At 32.0% G+C, this 14,945-nt stretch overlaps 1 protein-coding gene across 1 annotated transcript; it reads left to right on the top strand.

Annotated features, from left to right (window-relative positions):
• Window positions 1–7,418: 7,418 nt before the first annotated feature.
• HELRODRAFT_110149 (hypothetical protein) lies at window positions 7,419–10,559 on the top strand. The gene is made up of 3 exons (XM_009015282.1): window positions 7,419–7,539; window positions 7,744–8,562; window positions 9,729–10,559. Exons 1-3 carry the CDS (start codon window positions 7,526–7,528, stop codon window positions 10,051–10,053), a joined length of 1,158 nt encoding a protein of 385 aa, XP_009013530.1. The 5' UTR covers window positions 7,419–7,525; the 3' UTR covers window positions 10,054–10,559.
• Window positions 10,560–14,945: the final 4,386 nt, after the last annotated feature.

The raw sequence follows: 14,945 nt of genomic DNA, 5'->3' as shown, positions 1-14,945 counted from the left end.
GAGCGATGAATGTAGAACAATATAGAAACTGAAACATTCAAACATTTGATTAATTCGAATAAGTTGGGTGGAGGTAGTGCTTGCGTTTTGCGTTAATGAATAATTACTTTATACTGAATTATACGTTTGCTCTACTTTTTGGTGTAAATAATTTATAGTAGATTATGGTCATCTTTTCTTTTGACTTAAACAAATTTAAGTCACTAAACAGATAGGTGTGTGTGTGTGTGTTTGTGCGTACGTTTTTATGTGTATATGTGTGTGTTTGATGTATATGCGTATATGTATACAAGTTACTTTGCGTCTGCAGAAGTCTTGTAGTTAAATTTTAACTTTTCAAAAATGCAATGTATTTCGTTTTTCGTTATCTAAATTTATTGTCTCTTATGTTCACGCACGAATACTCACCACACACGCATTTGTATATATACAGTACACACACTCATACACACACACACACGCACACACGCACACACAAACATACGCACACACATACACACAAACACACTCACACAATTACACACACACAAATATATATATTATAAATATATATATATATAATGTATTTAAATTTTTATTCATACATACATTTATATTTATCTATATAAACGTGCAATGACTCCGCTTTTACATTTTTCACTAAACTTACAACTTAAAAACTCTTCGTCAAAATGTCGAAGGGCACAAAAATTATTATTAACTAGGCTGTTAATCTATAAAAAAAAAGTTTATAACCACGATAAACAAATTCAGCAGTATTGAGGCATTTTAATATTTTTTTATTGTGAATATTTCTTCATACGAAATGTTTGTTTGTAAAGATTTATACATAGATTAATCCAAAAAAAATCAATATGGATGTTCATTTAACATTGAATTGTTGTTACAGCTGTTAGCGATAGCAGGTGTTTCTTTGGAGAGTGACGATCAGTAAAAGTATCAGATGGGTGAAAGTGTTACCGTTTGCTTCTATTACAGTTTAAACAAAAAACTGCAAAAACAATTTTTTTGAAGGAAAGATTAAAATTAAAAGAGCTAATTGGTTCCACACACGACGATAGATGTGATAGTAATTTTAATTCTTCGTAAGAAAAGATTAATAATTTCTACTATTCACAACATTAGCGGCAAAATAATAACCGATTTCCAACAAATTAGCACACATTCCGTCAAAGTATGCTTCGAGTGTGCATCGTACAACGTGAGAAGAAAATATATTTTGCATAGCATCGAAACAGAGTTAAGTGTGATCAATAATATCAATAACATCGAGACTATTTTAAGAATTCATAAATAAATATAAATAAGCCGGTGCTGACAATTATTAATTTGATCTAATTGATCGTTTAGTTTAAAATTTAAAATTTCGAAATTTTATTTAAAAATGAAATGTTGATAAATTAACACTTTGAATAACATGACAGTATACAACGGATTTTAGATGGAATTAAAATTTTTTGAGTATCCTTATATAAAAATTGAAAAAAAAAACCCAAAGAGACAAGGGTTAAACGAAGTCATTTAAAAATAGCGTAAATAAATTAAAAAATGTACAGCAAGTTGTGAGATTTGGTAAAAGTTTGTTGACGTGTTTAGTTATATTTCATCTAAAAATAGCTTTGCAAATTTTTCACTGCAATTTTAAACGACGAAACGAAATTTCAAAATAATTGAGGCTCTTCAGAACTTACCAATTGCTAATATTAGATACAGTGCAATACAATACAACAATAATTTTATTCGGATGTTTGATGAGAACAAACTGAACGTACTCAAAAAGTTTATTCTAGTTTTATAAATTAAATTATAAATTTGTAAAACTAAATTGTTGGAACGACTCGTTTTTCAAAAAATTGCTGATAACCTCCAAATTGACAGCTTTTTGAATAAAAAATACTATCGGCATTCCATAACTTTTTTTGAAGTAAAAGATAATAACAACAATTTGAGCCACTGAAAAACGCTACTGCAGCTATAAGAGTTACAATAAATAGCTATTGTATAAATATCTCTACAGCTTTTGTATTTTATCATTATTGTAACAAATGTATTCCTAGTGTAGGCAATTTTGAAAATTAGTTAGAAGTTTGTTAGAAGTTTAATAACTTTACAAAATTCGACTTGTATTTTCGAAACATAGACAAAATTCGGTTCATTCAAAATCATAAAAAATCTAGACCACTGTTTAAATGTATTTTTCAATTTATATTATATTGAACGAATATAATAATATGCAAGCGGATATTTCTAGCAGACGATCATCTCACGAACACGTGCCTACGTTCACACGCACAGCCACGTACCACACAGCACATGCACACATGCATACACAGTACTAATGAAAAGGAACGACAGACGTGATCATTTTTACCTGAACCAATCAATTAATTCTGTTACAATTTATTGCATCAAGCATGTTTTTTCACCACAATATAAAACTGAACAACAAAACATTTAGCTTCTAACGCAACGTATGTATTTTAATCTTATATACTTCACTAATGTGTAATGTTAATTGACACTAACTCTGGATTGCTTAGCAAAATTTAGTATATTTTCCGCTTCTCTATCTCCATATTCTCTCCCTCTCTTATTCATTAAATGATTGTGATGGTATAAAAATGACTGGCATCATTTAATTATTTCTGTTAGTGATAATTACGTTTCTACTGAATTTTGGTGTTGGCGTTATCAATTTTCAATGATTAAAATTAAAATTGAAAATTATTTTTGGCTAACAGGACTGGAATTAATCCATATTAGTATCATTGAAACAGCACAATAAAAACGTCATAGTGTCATCTTAATGATAAATTTACGGATGTATAAATTACGGATAAATTTAATTATAAAAAAATACAGATTAATTATACAAATTTAAGGATGTAAATTAAAATGAAATTTGATAACCAACCCGTGCGTTTTTGGTTGATGTGTTGATTCTCGTATAAACATTGGACATCCATATAAAAAAGATTTTTTCATCATACAAGTGTTTCTAGTATGGAACGCACGAATACATACGCACCATACCCACATTTGCACACACGAACAAACACACATATATACACAACTCACATACGGTTGGTTAAGATCATGGCCCCCTATACTTCACTAATGTGTAATGTTAATTGACACTAACTCTGGATTGCTTAGCAAAATTTAGTATATTTTCCGCTTCTCTATCTCCATATTCTCTCCCTCTCTTATTCATTAAATGATTGTGATGGTATAAAAATGACTGGCATCATTTAATTATTGAGGCCCCCATGGCCTCGGCTGGATGATAAGACAGTACGGGTAGCGGTTGTCAGCTACGCCATTTCGCGTTAAACGGTTACATCTGCCGGCTCTTCTCCAAGGCGTCAATACCCGTTCTTAAAGAGCCGTCGGGAATTTCCGCACACGATGGTAAGCCTCCCTGCGGTTGTACATCGAGCTGGTAGGTGCTTGGCGTAAGACGTCACCAACGCGTGCACGTTAGCAGAATGGTATGAGCACTTAACCAGCAAAAAAATGGTTTGGCCGCAATCAGGGCATCGGATGAAAAGATTAAAAAAATATGATAGTGCTCTTCCCTCGTTAGACATTTTGCCTGTTTGCATAGAGGTCATTGACCCGATGGACAACGACACTTAAATTTTATTTCAAACATCTGCAAAATGATAAGTGTTAAGTCCAGCGATAGCAGAGAGTTTTTTTGCTGTGAATCCCATTTCTTGCTTACTACAACGTTTCCTTCGCGTGTGTGTTGCCAAAAATATCTAACAAATGCATGTATGTATGTATGCATGCATGCATGCATACATACATACATACATATATACATACATACATACATGCATACATATATACACACATGCAAGCATGCATGTGTACATACATACATACATACAAACATACATGCATACATACATACATACATACATACATGCAAACAAACCAACATACATACATGAACATCAGTATGGTATCGTATCATTAGTTGCCAGGTGATGTTGTTGGCATCGACCGACACGCTTCAGTCAGATTGCACCTTCGTGTGTTCGTCTGTGGAAGCAGCGCGCTACTTCAAGCATGTTTCTCTCTCTGTTGTTTTCATCAAACAAATAATTATAAACATGAACAAATTATCGTTTTGTCTGCTCTATGGGTCTATATTGGGTCCGCTCTTTGCTTACAACGTATTTTATAACGGTGTTTACGGTTTTCAAAATGACGTTTGTGATGTGTTACTATCATGACATGATTTGTGACGGCGAGTAATTAATTACTAACTATTAATTTAAACTGTTAAATTTGACTGCACATAAGATTACTGTATGTGGAGTTATTTATATTTCACTTGCTAATAACGTTTTGATGACAATTTCATTAAATATAGCCAAATTTAAATTTGAATTATTGATTTATATTATTTATCAAAATTATTTAAATTTAGCCAAAGAACTGTATATGATTATTTCTAATCTAACTAAAAAATAATTAAATATTGCCTCTGATCTTTCAGCTAAAAATGAATTTTTCTGAATCAGCTCTAATGTAAGTCATGATTGATTGATTGATTCATTGATTGAATGATTGATTCATTGGTTGATTGATCGATCGATCGATTGATCGATCGATCGATTGATCGATCGATCGATTGATCGATCGATCGATTGATTGATTGATTGATTGATTGGTTGATTGATTGATTGATTGATTGATTGATTGATTGATTGATTGATTGATTGATTGATTGATTGATTGATTGATTGATTGATTGATTGATTGATTGATTGATTGATTGATTGATTGATTGATTGATTGATTGATTGATTGATTGATTGATTGATTGATTGATTGATTGATTGATTGATTGACTGATTGATTAATTGATTAATTGATTGATCGATCGATTAATTGATTAATTGTTAAAACAAGGTGGACCATACAACTTCAACTGTGAAGAATATATTTTTTTAGATTTATTCCAATAAAGATTTATCCTAATTGTCGCAGTATTATTATAATTGGAAAAATAGATCAATTTAATAAGTCAAACAAGTCATATGTAGTTATATATATATATATATATATATATATATATATATATATATATATATATATATTTATACATATACACTTATACATTATACACTTTTTTATTTGTTATACTGTTGAATAAATAGGCCATGAATATCAGTTAATCAGTCCCACTTTAAAGGGTTGGCAGCGTATGAAATGGAGGAGGGTAGGGTAGGTGATAGATACATTTAGTGTTGGCGTGGCATTTAAAATTGTTCAATGAAGTTTATTCTTTATTTGTACAAGTTGGTCTATAAATCATGTATTGATTGGCGTGTATTGCTTGATGAAATAACCTGCCAATATGAATTTCGAATGTTTAAAACACAGCCGCTCTTAAATTAAGTAACAATCAATAATAAAACATGAGTCAGTAAACTCATCTGATTGCTTAGTATTTCTATTTCGTAAATACAATCCATTTTGAGAAAATAAAATGAAATTTTTTATTGATGCAAGTTTTATTTTATGCTTTCATTTGAGATTTGAAGCAGTTTCAATTTAATTTTTTTCAAATTTTATCAATTTTCTAATGCACTGGATCTTTTTCTTGGCGTTCGTTGGTGGAATAAATTTTATGCTGGACTCCTATAGAATTAAATAATTCGTGTGGTCAATGCAATACATATCAAGTTATTTTTCACTGTTTCTTACCCAACAGTTAACAGTTAGTGCCTTGCGTTTTTCAGACTTTTAATTCACCCTCTACTAACATTCTCAAATTAACATAACATTCTCAAATTCTTTTTTTCTGTTTTCACTTGAGCCTACCATTTCACTAAATCAAGTAGTTAAATCTATTAATAAAATAGTTTTTCTGCATAATTTTGTAATAGTTTTGGTTATATAATTATAGTTTTTACATAATTACTCTCGATGTTGTAAAGATTAGCAAGCATTTATATTTTCGTGTTTTCAGTCTCTCAGTTCTTTGGCGACGAATGCTTTCTAATGCAAAAAGCAAATTGCATAAAACGTTTTAGAAAACGTACATGCTCTCTTTTCTCGTATAAATTACGTTATTCGTCTAGAGCAACAGACGTCAGTGCGGGTGGGAAATTTGATAAAGTATGTGAAACATTGAGACAAACATACAAACAAACATGTTTATGTTTCATTTCGTTGTTCGCGTTGAAGCCGTGTTGCTTTTTTAATTCTTGATTTAGTGACTGAGGTTTGCGAATTAAATTGCTTTTACTTAATTCTGACAGATTGAAGTCAGATCTTCAAATAAATAAAAAAAAAAAACAAAAAATTTGTCTTAATAAAATGGAAAGTTTGCCATTTACAAGGTTTGTAAAGTTTCATCCGAAAATTTGTCTTTGTAACTTCTTGATTGCTCTTGCTCTGCATGGAGTTGCAAACGGTTGAAATCATAGTTCAATATTCAAAGTGGAGACTGTTGTACGACTCAGCCACGCCACGAAGATTTGGTCTATTATTTTAACAAAGTTTTCTAACTTTTGTATTATCAATTATTTGTACGTTGCAAAAGCAACTAAAAATATCAGCTAATCAAATGGCTTTCTTGTGACACTCGGTATAACCAGATTTTTGTTTGCAGAATTCATAAGAATAGTGAGAATATGAGTACGCTTGGATTTCAGAATATTCCGCAGATGGTTTAAACGCTGCGAGGACTTTAAATAGTTTGAACGTGAATTAGACGGTCATTTAACATATTTTTGCAGGATCATTTGATCAATAAATTGGTAAATTATGTTGCAATTTATTCTTATTTAATGTTTATTGAAGTTCCATGCACTTTTATCTGGTAAAGTTAACTGATATTACTGACAACATTTAGCTATCAGCATCAATCATTGATCGCTCAAACTTTGAATGTCTGTCGTTCTTGAATTTAATGTTATTGTAACTCAGGCTTATAATAATGCAGGGTAATAAAATTTAATTAAGAATAAACATCAGTTTGTTTTCATTTCAAGATGTCGCTTCAAATGGCAAGGCGACATAAATCACTGCGAACTTGCAAGCGAACTGTTGCAATGTTAATGCGCCTGTCACGCGTTGAGAAATTATTTACAACTGCTTCGTTACTGTTTTTTTAATGTATTTTAGTTTTACTTGTGCCGTCCAATTTTTGTTTTATCATTATGCGTAGCAGTAAGATGAAATAATTTTGGTTTATAGATAATTTAATAATCATTCCACAGGTCTCGCCAGACGAGCCATCTCAAATCATGTGCCGCCTGCCAAAAATAATGTTCACTTGACTATGGGAATCCTAAAATATTTTGTTAGATCGTTCCTCTTTGTGATGCTTTTCTTGTCAATATCGTTCATTTATGTACTTTTACATCGCAAGGACGCCAGACTTCTTAATTTTTACAACAATACTTCGCCACAAAGATTGTCAGTTGATCAAGTAATTTATAAAGAATTCACGTTTGGAATATGTGCCGGCGTGCCATCTGCTGCCAGATTGGGAAACGTAATGTTCACTTATGGGTGATATATATTTTTTAAATTCAATAATTTTCTTTCATTTCGCTAAAAGTTCCCATATTTTATTAAAATATAAATTCGCTTAAACGCCAGTTTTGAAATTTGGTAAAAATTCACGCTGAAAATTTGACTAAGCAACGTTTTTTTTATTTCCATGCATCGTTGCTGCGATTTTTTTTAATACGTAAATGAATACCAAATGTTCAGATCTCTTCTGGGACTTGCTGAACGCTACAACGGCACCGTCATCCTAAGTTCCGGACACTATGATTACCTGGCTCGAATATTTAACTTGAGTAAATTTTATTTCGTCGACGACAACGCCTGCCTAAACAAAGACATCTTTAGTATCTGGGAACGATGGCCCAGCAGATTTGATGCTAACGTTCAGAACAAATTGTCACAATTTTTAAAAGATTTGCAAAACAACGTGACGATAAAATTGATAACAACGGAATCTCAAAAAAATAAAATGTTTAAAATTAATTTTGACAAAAATTATCATTATCCAATAGTGAAAATTTTCCATTTCTTGCAATCATGGCGATATTTTGAAAACACGGAATTAAGATCAGTTTTCAGATTTCAAACTTGGATTGACTCGAGCGTTCAAATTATTTTGCAGCAAAGGACGAAAGAGATTTTACTGGAAAAACGTTTTCCAACATTCCTATCTACATTTTCCAGCAACTTAACTACCTCTTCCGAGAATTCTTTTAAGTCACATTTCATTAGTTTTGAAAAAAGAAAGTTTATACATCTAACAGATAAAAAAATTATTGAAGTAGTTTATATCGGCGTTCATATTAGAAGACGTGACATGACAAATCCTAACGAAATCAGAAGGGGTTATTTAAGCGCACCAAAGGAATATATCGACAGAGCCATTCAACTTTTTGAATCAGAGTTTTTGAAGTGGGGTAATGATGAATTCAAAAAACTTACTGACAGAAATAATTGGGTAGACAAAACTCTAGTATTTATCGTCTCGAGTGATGATGTCCAGTGGGCCAGCCAAAATGTGAAGTTAGTTTTTTGTTGTACAATCGATCAGCAACTACACTGTGATTAATTGTTCTATTTGACATTTAATTTCTCACACAGCCGTAATTTAATATTTGTTTTAGAAAAATTACTAATATTAATATTTCAACAACTAAATAATTACAATAGTAAAATTATTTATGAAAGCGATCGGTAAGTAATAATGTAAAAACATTCCATGCGCCGTCATGTGAGGGGCTAGGGTGGATGGAAAACTCAAACGTTCCCTTTTAATTACGTGCATGATTACATTCAGTGACTTTGAAGTTTTATCCTCAACACATAGCGGCGAATCAAAAAACTTTTAGTGGCAAAAAATTATTTATGTTATTTTCGCCGGAAAAGATCATTTTCCTCTTGAAACAATCACTTTTTAAATTTAAAACTAATAAAACAACGGCACTAATCTTCATAACTCTATATAACAATAATAAATACAACTAATCCTTTTTAAAAGCAATCATGATTGAAGCCAATCAATAAAAAAGACAAGATCAGACACTTCGACGGTAGAAGAACAGTCAAAAATATCTGATCTGATTCTCTCGGCTTCTATTTATACAAGTTTCATTCGCACATTCTCACCATTCCAATCATTCTTATCAATAGAGAAGCTTATATCATGTATTCAAAGCACTAACACTCTTAACAATACACAGTCTATACTAAAATGAACTCAACGAACATCTACGCACACAACTTCTTGGTTGGCTGGTTTGGTTGGAGCACCACCTTACATGTATCGATGCCAACACACTTACAAATAATAACATTTTTGTTTAATTGTTTAAGATATACGTGAACATGTTTGCGTGAATTCAAAATTTTCAACCAACACTTCTTGCCTACGATGAAATGAGCTCCTTGTTGAAATTATTTAATAATATTTTCAAATTTGATTTCAAATAAAGTTTTGCACCACGTATATGGTTTGTTTGTTTGTTTGTGTGTGTGTGTGTGTGTGTGTGTTTGTGTGTTTGATCAAACAATCAACCGGTAATTTTGTTTTTTATTGCATTTCTATATCTATCAAAAATAAATTCAGCGTGTTTATATTCCAATTTTGTTTTCACACATAAGCATTCTGGAATATTTATTAAAACCTTATTTTCAATAATTTCAATTTTTGATTATTTTATATTTTCCAGATCAAGTTATCCTATAATATACACTCACGAATTGCGATCTCGCACTTTCAACTTGACTTCAACTGAAGAAATCAACCTGATGAAAAAGTTTGCTTCCCAGAAGTTGTCCATGGGCGTCAACATGTTTGACACTGCTGTCGACCTTGCCATCCTCAGTGCCTGCCAGCACGTCATCATGACTGTCGGCACGTTTGGGTGGTGGGCTGGCTTCCTATCTGGAGGGACTGTCGTTTATTACAAGAACTATCCATCGCCCAACACGGAAATCGGATCAGGATTTTTAGCAGAAGATTATTACCCTCCAAACTGGATTTCAATGACCTGACCTGACGATTCTCCAATTTTTTGCTATTTTTGTTATATTTTAAGTTGCAGTTATTATATTTTGAAGTTTCCTGTTTTTATGTAATTTTTTGTTTATGTTTCGTTTGTATGCATAGGCTATTTCGTTTGCGTTTTTATGCTAGAAAAATTGATTTACGACTAAGTACAATTATTTAAATTCATTTGAAATAACTGGCTGCTGCAAAAGGAAGTTTTGAATTTTTTACTGGTGGTTTTAGAGGATTTAACGATTTGGTTGATCTCTGGTGCTCTCAACTGTACAGTTTCAATAATATTGCGTTTAATAATTTATTTTTTTCAATTCATGAATAAATAAATACCTTTCCTCCAACAAATATTTCTATTTGTGAAAACCAACAAACGACATGTATTGGCTCTTCTTTATATACTATTGATGTCATCATTATCATTACAGATCAATTATTTGGCGCCAATTATATACAATCTCAAAGGCACTTTCATGAAATAAAACAAAATATTATTCTGGTTATAGTTTCAACAAAAAAAACGCACAAATAACTTTATATCAGATGAACAAAAAATGAGCTCAAAAATACTAAAGTTCAAACAAATGTGTTTACAAAAGTTTTTTAATCACAGTTAAGCCCAATATTTCTTGAACATACGGGTAATACATTCCACACACGAGGTTCACATACGGAAAAATATCTTTCCCGAACTTCAGATTCGAAGGTAGAGGCAAAAATAAGATTCCAAGCATCTGCCCATCGTTGAACTCTCGGCAAGCATCTGTCACACTGGTTCTCTGGTGCACTGCACGCCACCTCACACGCACAACCACTTATGGTCTTTAAACATTGTTAACACCCACAGTTTTGTTTTTAAGGTCAAAAAACAATTTTGTTAACAAGAAGGGATTTTGGAGAGCAAATTAAAGAAGTTAAGTTAGACTATGAACTGTTTGTTGTTAGCAGCATTGAAAAATATTTTAATAAAAACCTTACAAACTTCAACTTGTTTCGTTATCTCAAGTATGGTTAATGATGAATGATTTATAGAGTGACATGCAGTCAGTGATATGCACAACAGCGTGATGTTGTGAGTGTGTGTGTGTCGTTCACACATGCATATTTTGAAATGGTTCCATAGGTTCGGTTATCGTTGTTCGTCATTGTTTTGAAAAATTTCTAAACAAAAAGTATATGATCCGATACTCCTATAAAATAAATCGTTAAAAAGTGAAGTCAACAAATACTTTCTGAAAAAACTTCTCGATCCACTTATCATTTTTCCATCTATTCATTCATTCATTCATTCATTCATCCATTCAGTTTCATTTAATATTAAAAAAAATTCTTTGCAATATAATTTGATTTAAACACCAAACCAAAAAATCCAAAAATGCTCTCGTTTCAATATTTGTGTAATAAATAAAATTCACACCAATGCACACGCCACACACATTTACACAAACAAACACATACAGACACACAAACAAACACACACACACACACACTTATCCGTATTATATATTTGCATAATTATTTCTCCATTCAGCCAAATATTCAATTAACTGCTTCAGATGCAAGAGGACAATCAATCCTGACAATCAATCCTGACAATTACTTTCTACCGTGAGTCTGAACAAAATTCACCTAAACAAATCACTCACACACACGCACAGCAAAATTGATGGGAGATTCGTCATTAATTTCAATTATTTTAATCAGACGAACCACTACAGTGTGTTGCAAGAAAATAGTAGTCAACCAAAAAACATAGCAACTGTTTTAAACTGCTGTCCCGAAGACAAAAAAAAAACGATAATTCGTTACGTCACTCATTGACAAAGAGCGTGTGGTCGGTATAATGGTTTATTAATATGTGCCTAAGTCAAACGTTCCGCGGAGTAGCTCATACGTTGTATCTACGCTGGCGTAACGCATGCTAGACAGTTGGAATGCCTTCTTTCAAGTCAGTTTGCTTATTTATCTAAGATATTTTTTAATATATATGAGTATGTATCTTTATACTCACGTCTTTTTGTATGTAATTGTATGTTTTATTTAGATGTATAAATTAAATATTCATTGTATATGCAATTTTATATATGCAATATATAACTTGCTTTATACACACATCTGTAAATCTTATATGAAATGTACACATTATCTGAAATTGTATATATAAACGTTGTCAGGTTTCTAAATTTTTACAAGCAGCAAAGACATTTGAAAATATTCATAGGCATGGCAGTTCGAAACAGTTATTGTCAAATATGTAGCAGCGTCATCATGATCGTCATCAATTTCACCACTTTACGACATTTCCACTTGTCATCAGACAAACAACCTGGTTGCTTGTTTATAAAACTAACATCATCTTCACCACCATCTTCGTCATCATCATCTAGATCATCATCCCCATCGGTAGCATTTTCATTTTTATACTTGATGTCATCTTACTTGCTCTTATATTCAAATTTCCCGCTTTTAGCAGGTGAGTTGATGTTTTTTTTCAATTTTTTTTTGTTGAATTGATTCAAATGTGCATTTTATATACTAAATTTTTTTTTGTTGATCATTTTCTGACAATAATTTCACATCATTTGATTTTCTGTTCGTTCGATTTATATCATTTATATTCGTTTAAAACTGCAGTAAAGATTCGCGAACTAGGTAATACAATTTAAATTCAAGTAAATAGATTTATTTATAATGAATGCAAATAAAATAAAATAACTAAGTGGTTATTGTATGTTATGGGAATGCATGAATTAAATGACTAAAGAGTGTTTGTTAAATAGAAGTGGTGTTAATAGAGGATGAATGCTTAAGAGATGGCTGAGATTGCGATGTTGATTGTTTCAAAAAATGAACCTAATCGATTTGGCTGGGAAGGAGGAAAAAATGGAGAAATAAAATTATAAATGAGTTAGATGGAAATGGCGGGGGTGTTGGTTGATGCTTGCTATGCTAATTTAACGGCGGGTGGCTAAGTGTGTGTGAGAGTGGATGAAGTGAATGTGTGTGTGTTTGAAAGTGTGTGTGTATGTGTGTGTGTAAATTCGCGCTTATGTCTGTGTGACGCAGCTCACTCAGTTGTTCAACGATGTCAAACACTGACTGAGTCAAGACTGAATCATACACTCACATATATGCACGTACGCACACACACACACAACCACACACTCACGCATGAAGGCACTCGTATGGAAAGAATAGAATTCAGTACGCTAGGACAAACACGCTCACAAACAATCATAAGAACGCACATATAAGGACGCACACATAGGCATGAATACTTTCAAGAAAAATTAACTTCGCCTGATCAGACCCGCTGGGTGTTCACAGCAATGATCCAAATCAAAGATACGTTACGAAAATAAACTTATATTAGAAATATTTGAAATATATTAATAATTAAAAACAATTATTTGAAATTATAAAAAAAATGATTTAAAAAAACTGGAAAACTGATCCGGTATGATGGACGTTATTTTATCGAGCCAGTTCTACTTGAGCCATTCCCACTGGGACCACGATAACAATAGCAGTCGCCATTTTATTTTCTCCCAATTCTCGTCGTCATGGTCTTCATCCCACCACCATCTCCATCATCATCTTCATCATCCTCATCTTCATAGTCATCTCCATCATTTTTATCGTCATCGTCTTCATCATCCTCATCGTCATCTCCATCATTTTTATCATCATCTTCATCTTCTTCATCCTCATCAACTTTTCATTTTTAATGTTATTAACTTCATCGTGAAATCTGCCACATCACTACACGTAATGCCTTATTAATTTTTTTACTACTTGTCATCTATTACATTATAACTGTCGACACCTAACTTTTATAAATTTCGTTTGAATAATTTTCTTCTAGGAGGACAGGGGGATTTTTTTATAATTCTAAGCTAAACTCAGTGATACATTTTTTAATTTTCACTTCAAGATGACCGCCTCTTAGAGGTTTGCTTTACAACTCTAAACAACATTTTATATGATTGTCAGCCTCGACTGATCAAAAATTTATTTTTTTCCACGATCGTCACCAACAAGAATATAAAAATAATCTTCGAAATCAGGCACCAGACATAAATAAAATATAATAAAAACAAATAAATTAAATAAAAAAATTAAATAAATAGATAAATTAAATAAAAATAAATAAATAAAAATAAATGCCTATTAGTGAAAATAGCTTGAAAAAACCTGCAATGATTCGTCGAAGACAGGATAAATTAATTGAAAACATTCATGTGCAGATTTATTCCTCCTAAACATGCTCCCAAAATTGTAAATTTGTAATTTAAATATGTGATGTTTCAATTGTTAGACACGGCTTACAAGCATCTAGGGTGTTTGTGTTTGGATCATCTTATCTCATTATTTCATATCTTTATTGTTGTAAGTAATTTCATTACTCAAGAAACAAAACGAAACGAAAACCTCACCAGATAAAAATTTTTTATGGAGTTTGTATCAGCACATTAGAAAATATCTTTTTATTCTATCAATGATTAACATCAAAAATTGTTGTTAAAATCATCTTTATCAACATCAGCAGCATAGCGTTTAAATCACCGATCCAAACGTCCCAATTACAACTCCAACATCCCTACAACACAACATCTCTTGCCGACACACATCGTCACAACATCACAATCGCCATCATTACCATCACCAGCATTATCTAGCGCGCCAGATTCTTCTCATAGCATCTTCCTCTTCTTCTTCCTCTTCATCTTTTTGTTTCAATTCACTGCAGAAGCATAAATATGTGCTACAGAAGGATGACGTCACAACAAAGATATCGCATCCATCTTTCCGGTTTCATCGTCACACGCGCACGCACACACGCTCCACTTGCCTTCCATTCAATGCACATCCACAAGTGCTATCA

This window comes from Helobdella robusta (assembly GCF_000326865.2).
Source record: "Helobdella robusta unplaced genomic scaffold HELROscaffold_15, whole genome shotgun sequence".
Lineage (NCBI taxonomy): Eukaryota > Metazoa > Annelida > Clitellata > Rhynchobdellida > Glossiphoniidae > Helobdella > Helobdella robusta.
This window is presented reverse-complemented; position numbering and strand designations above follow the sequence as displayed.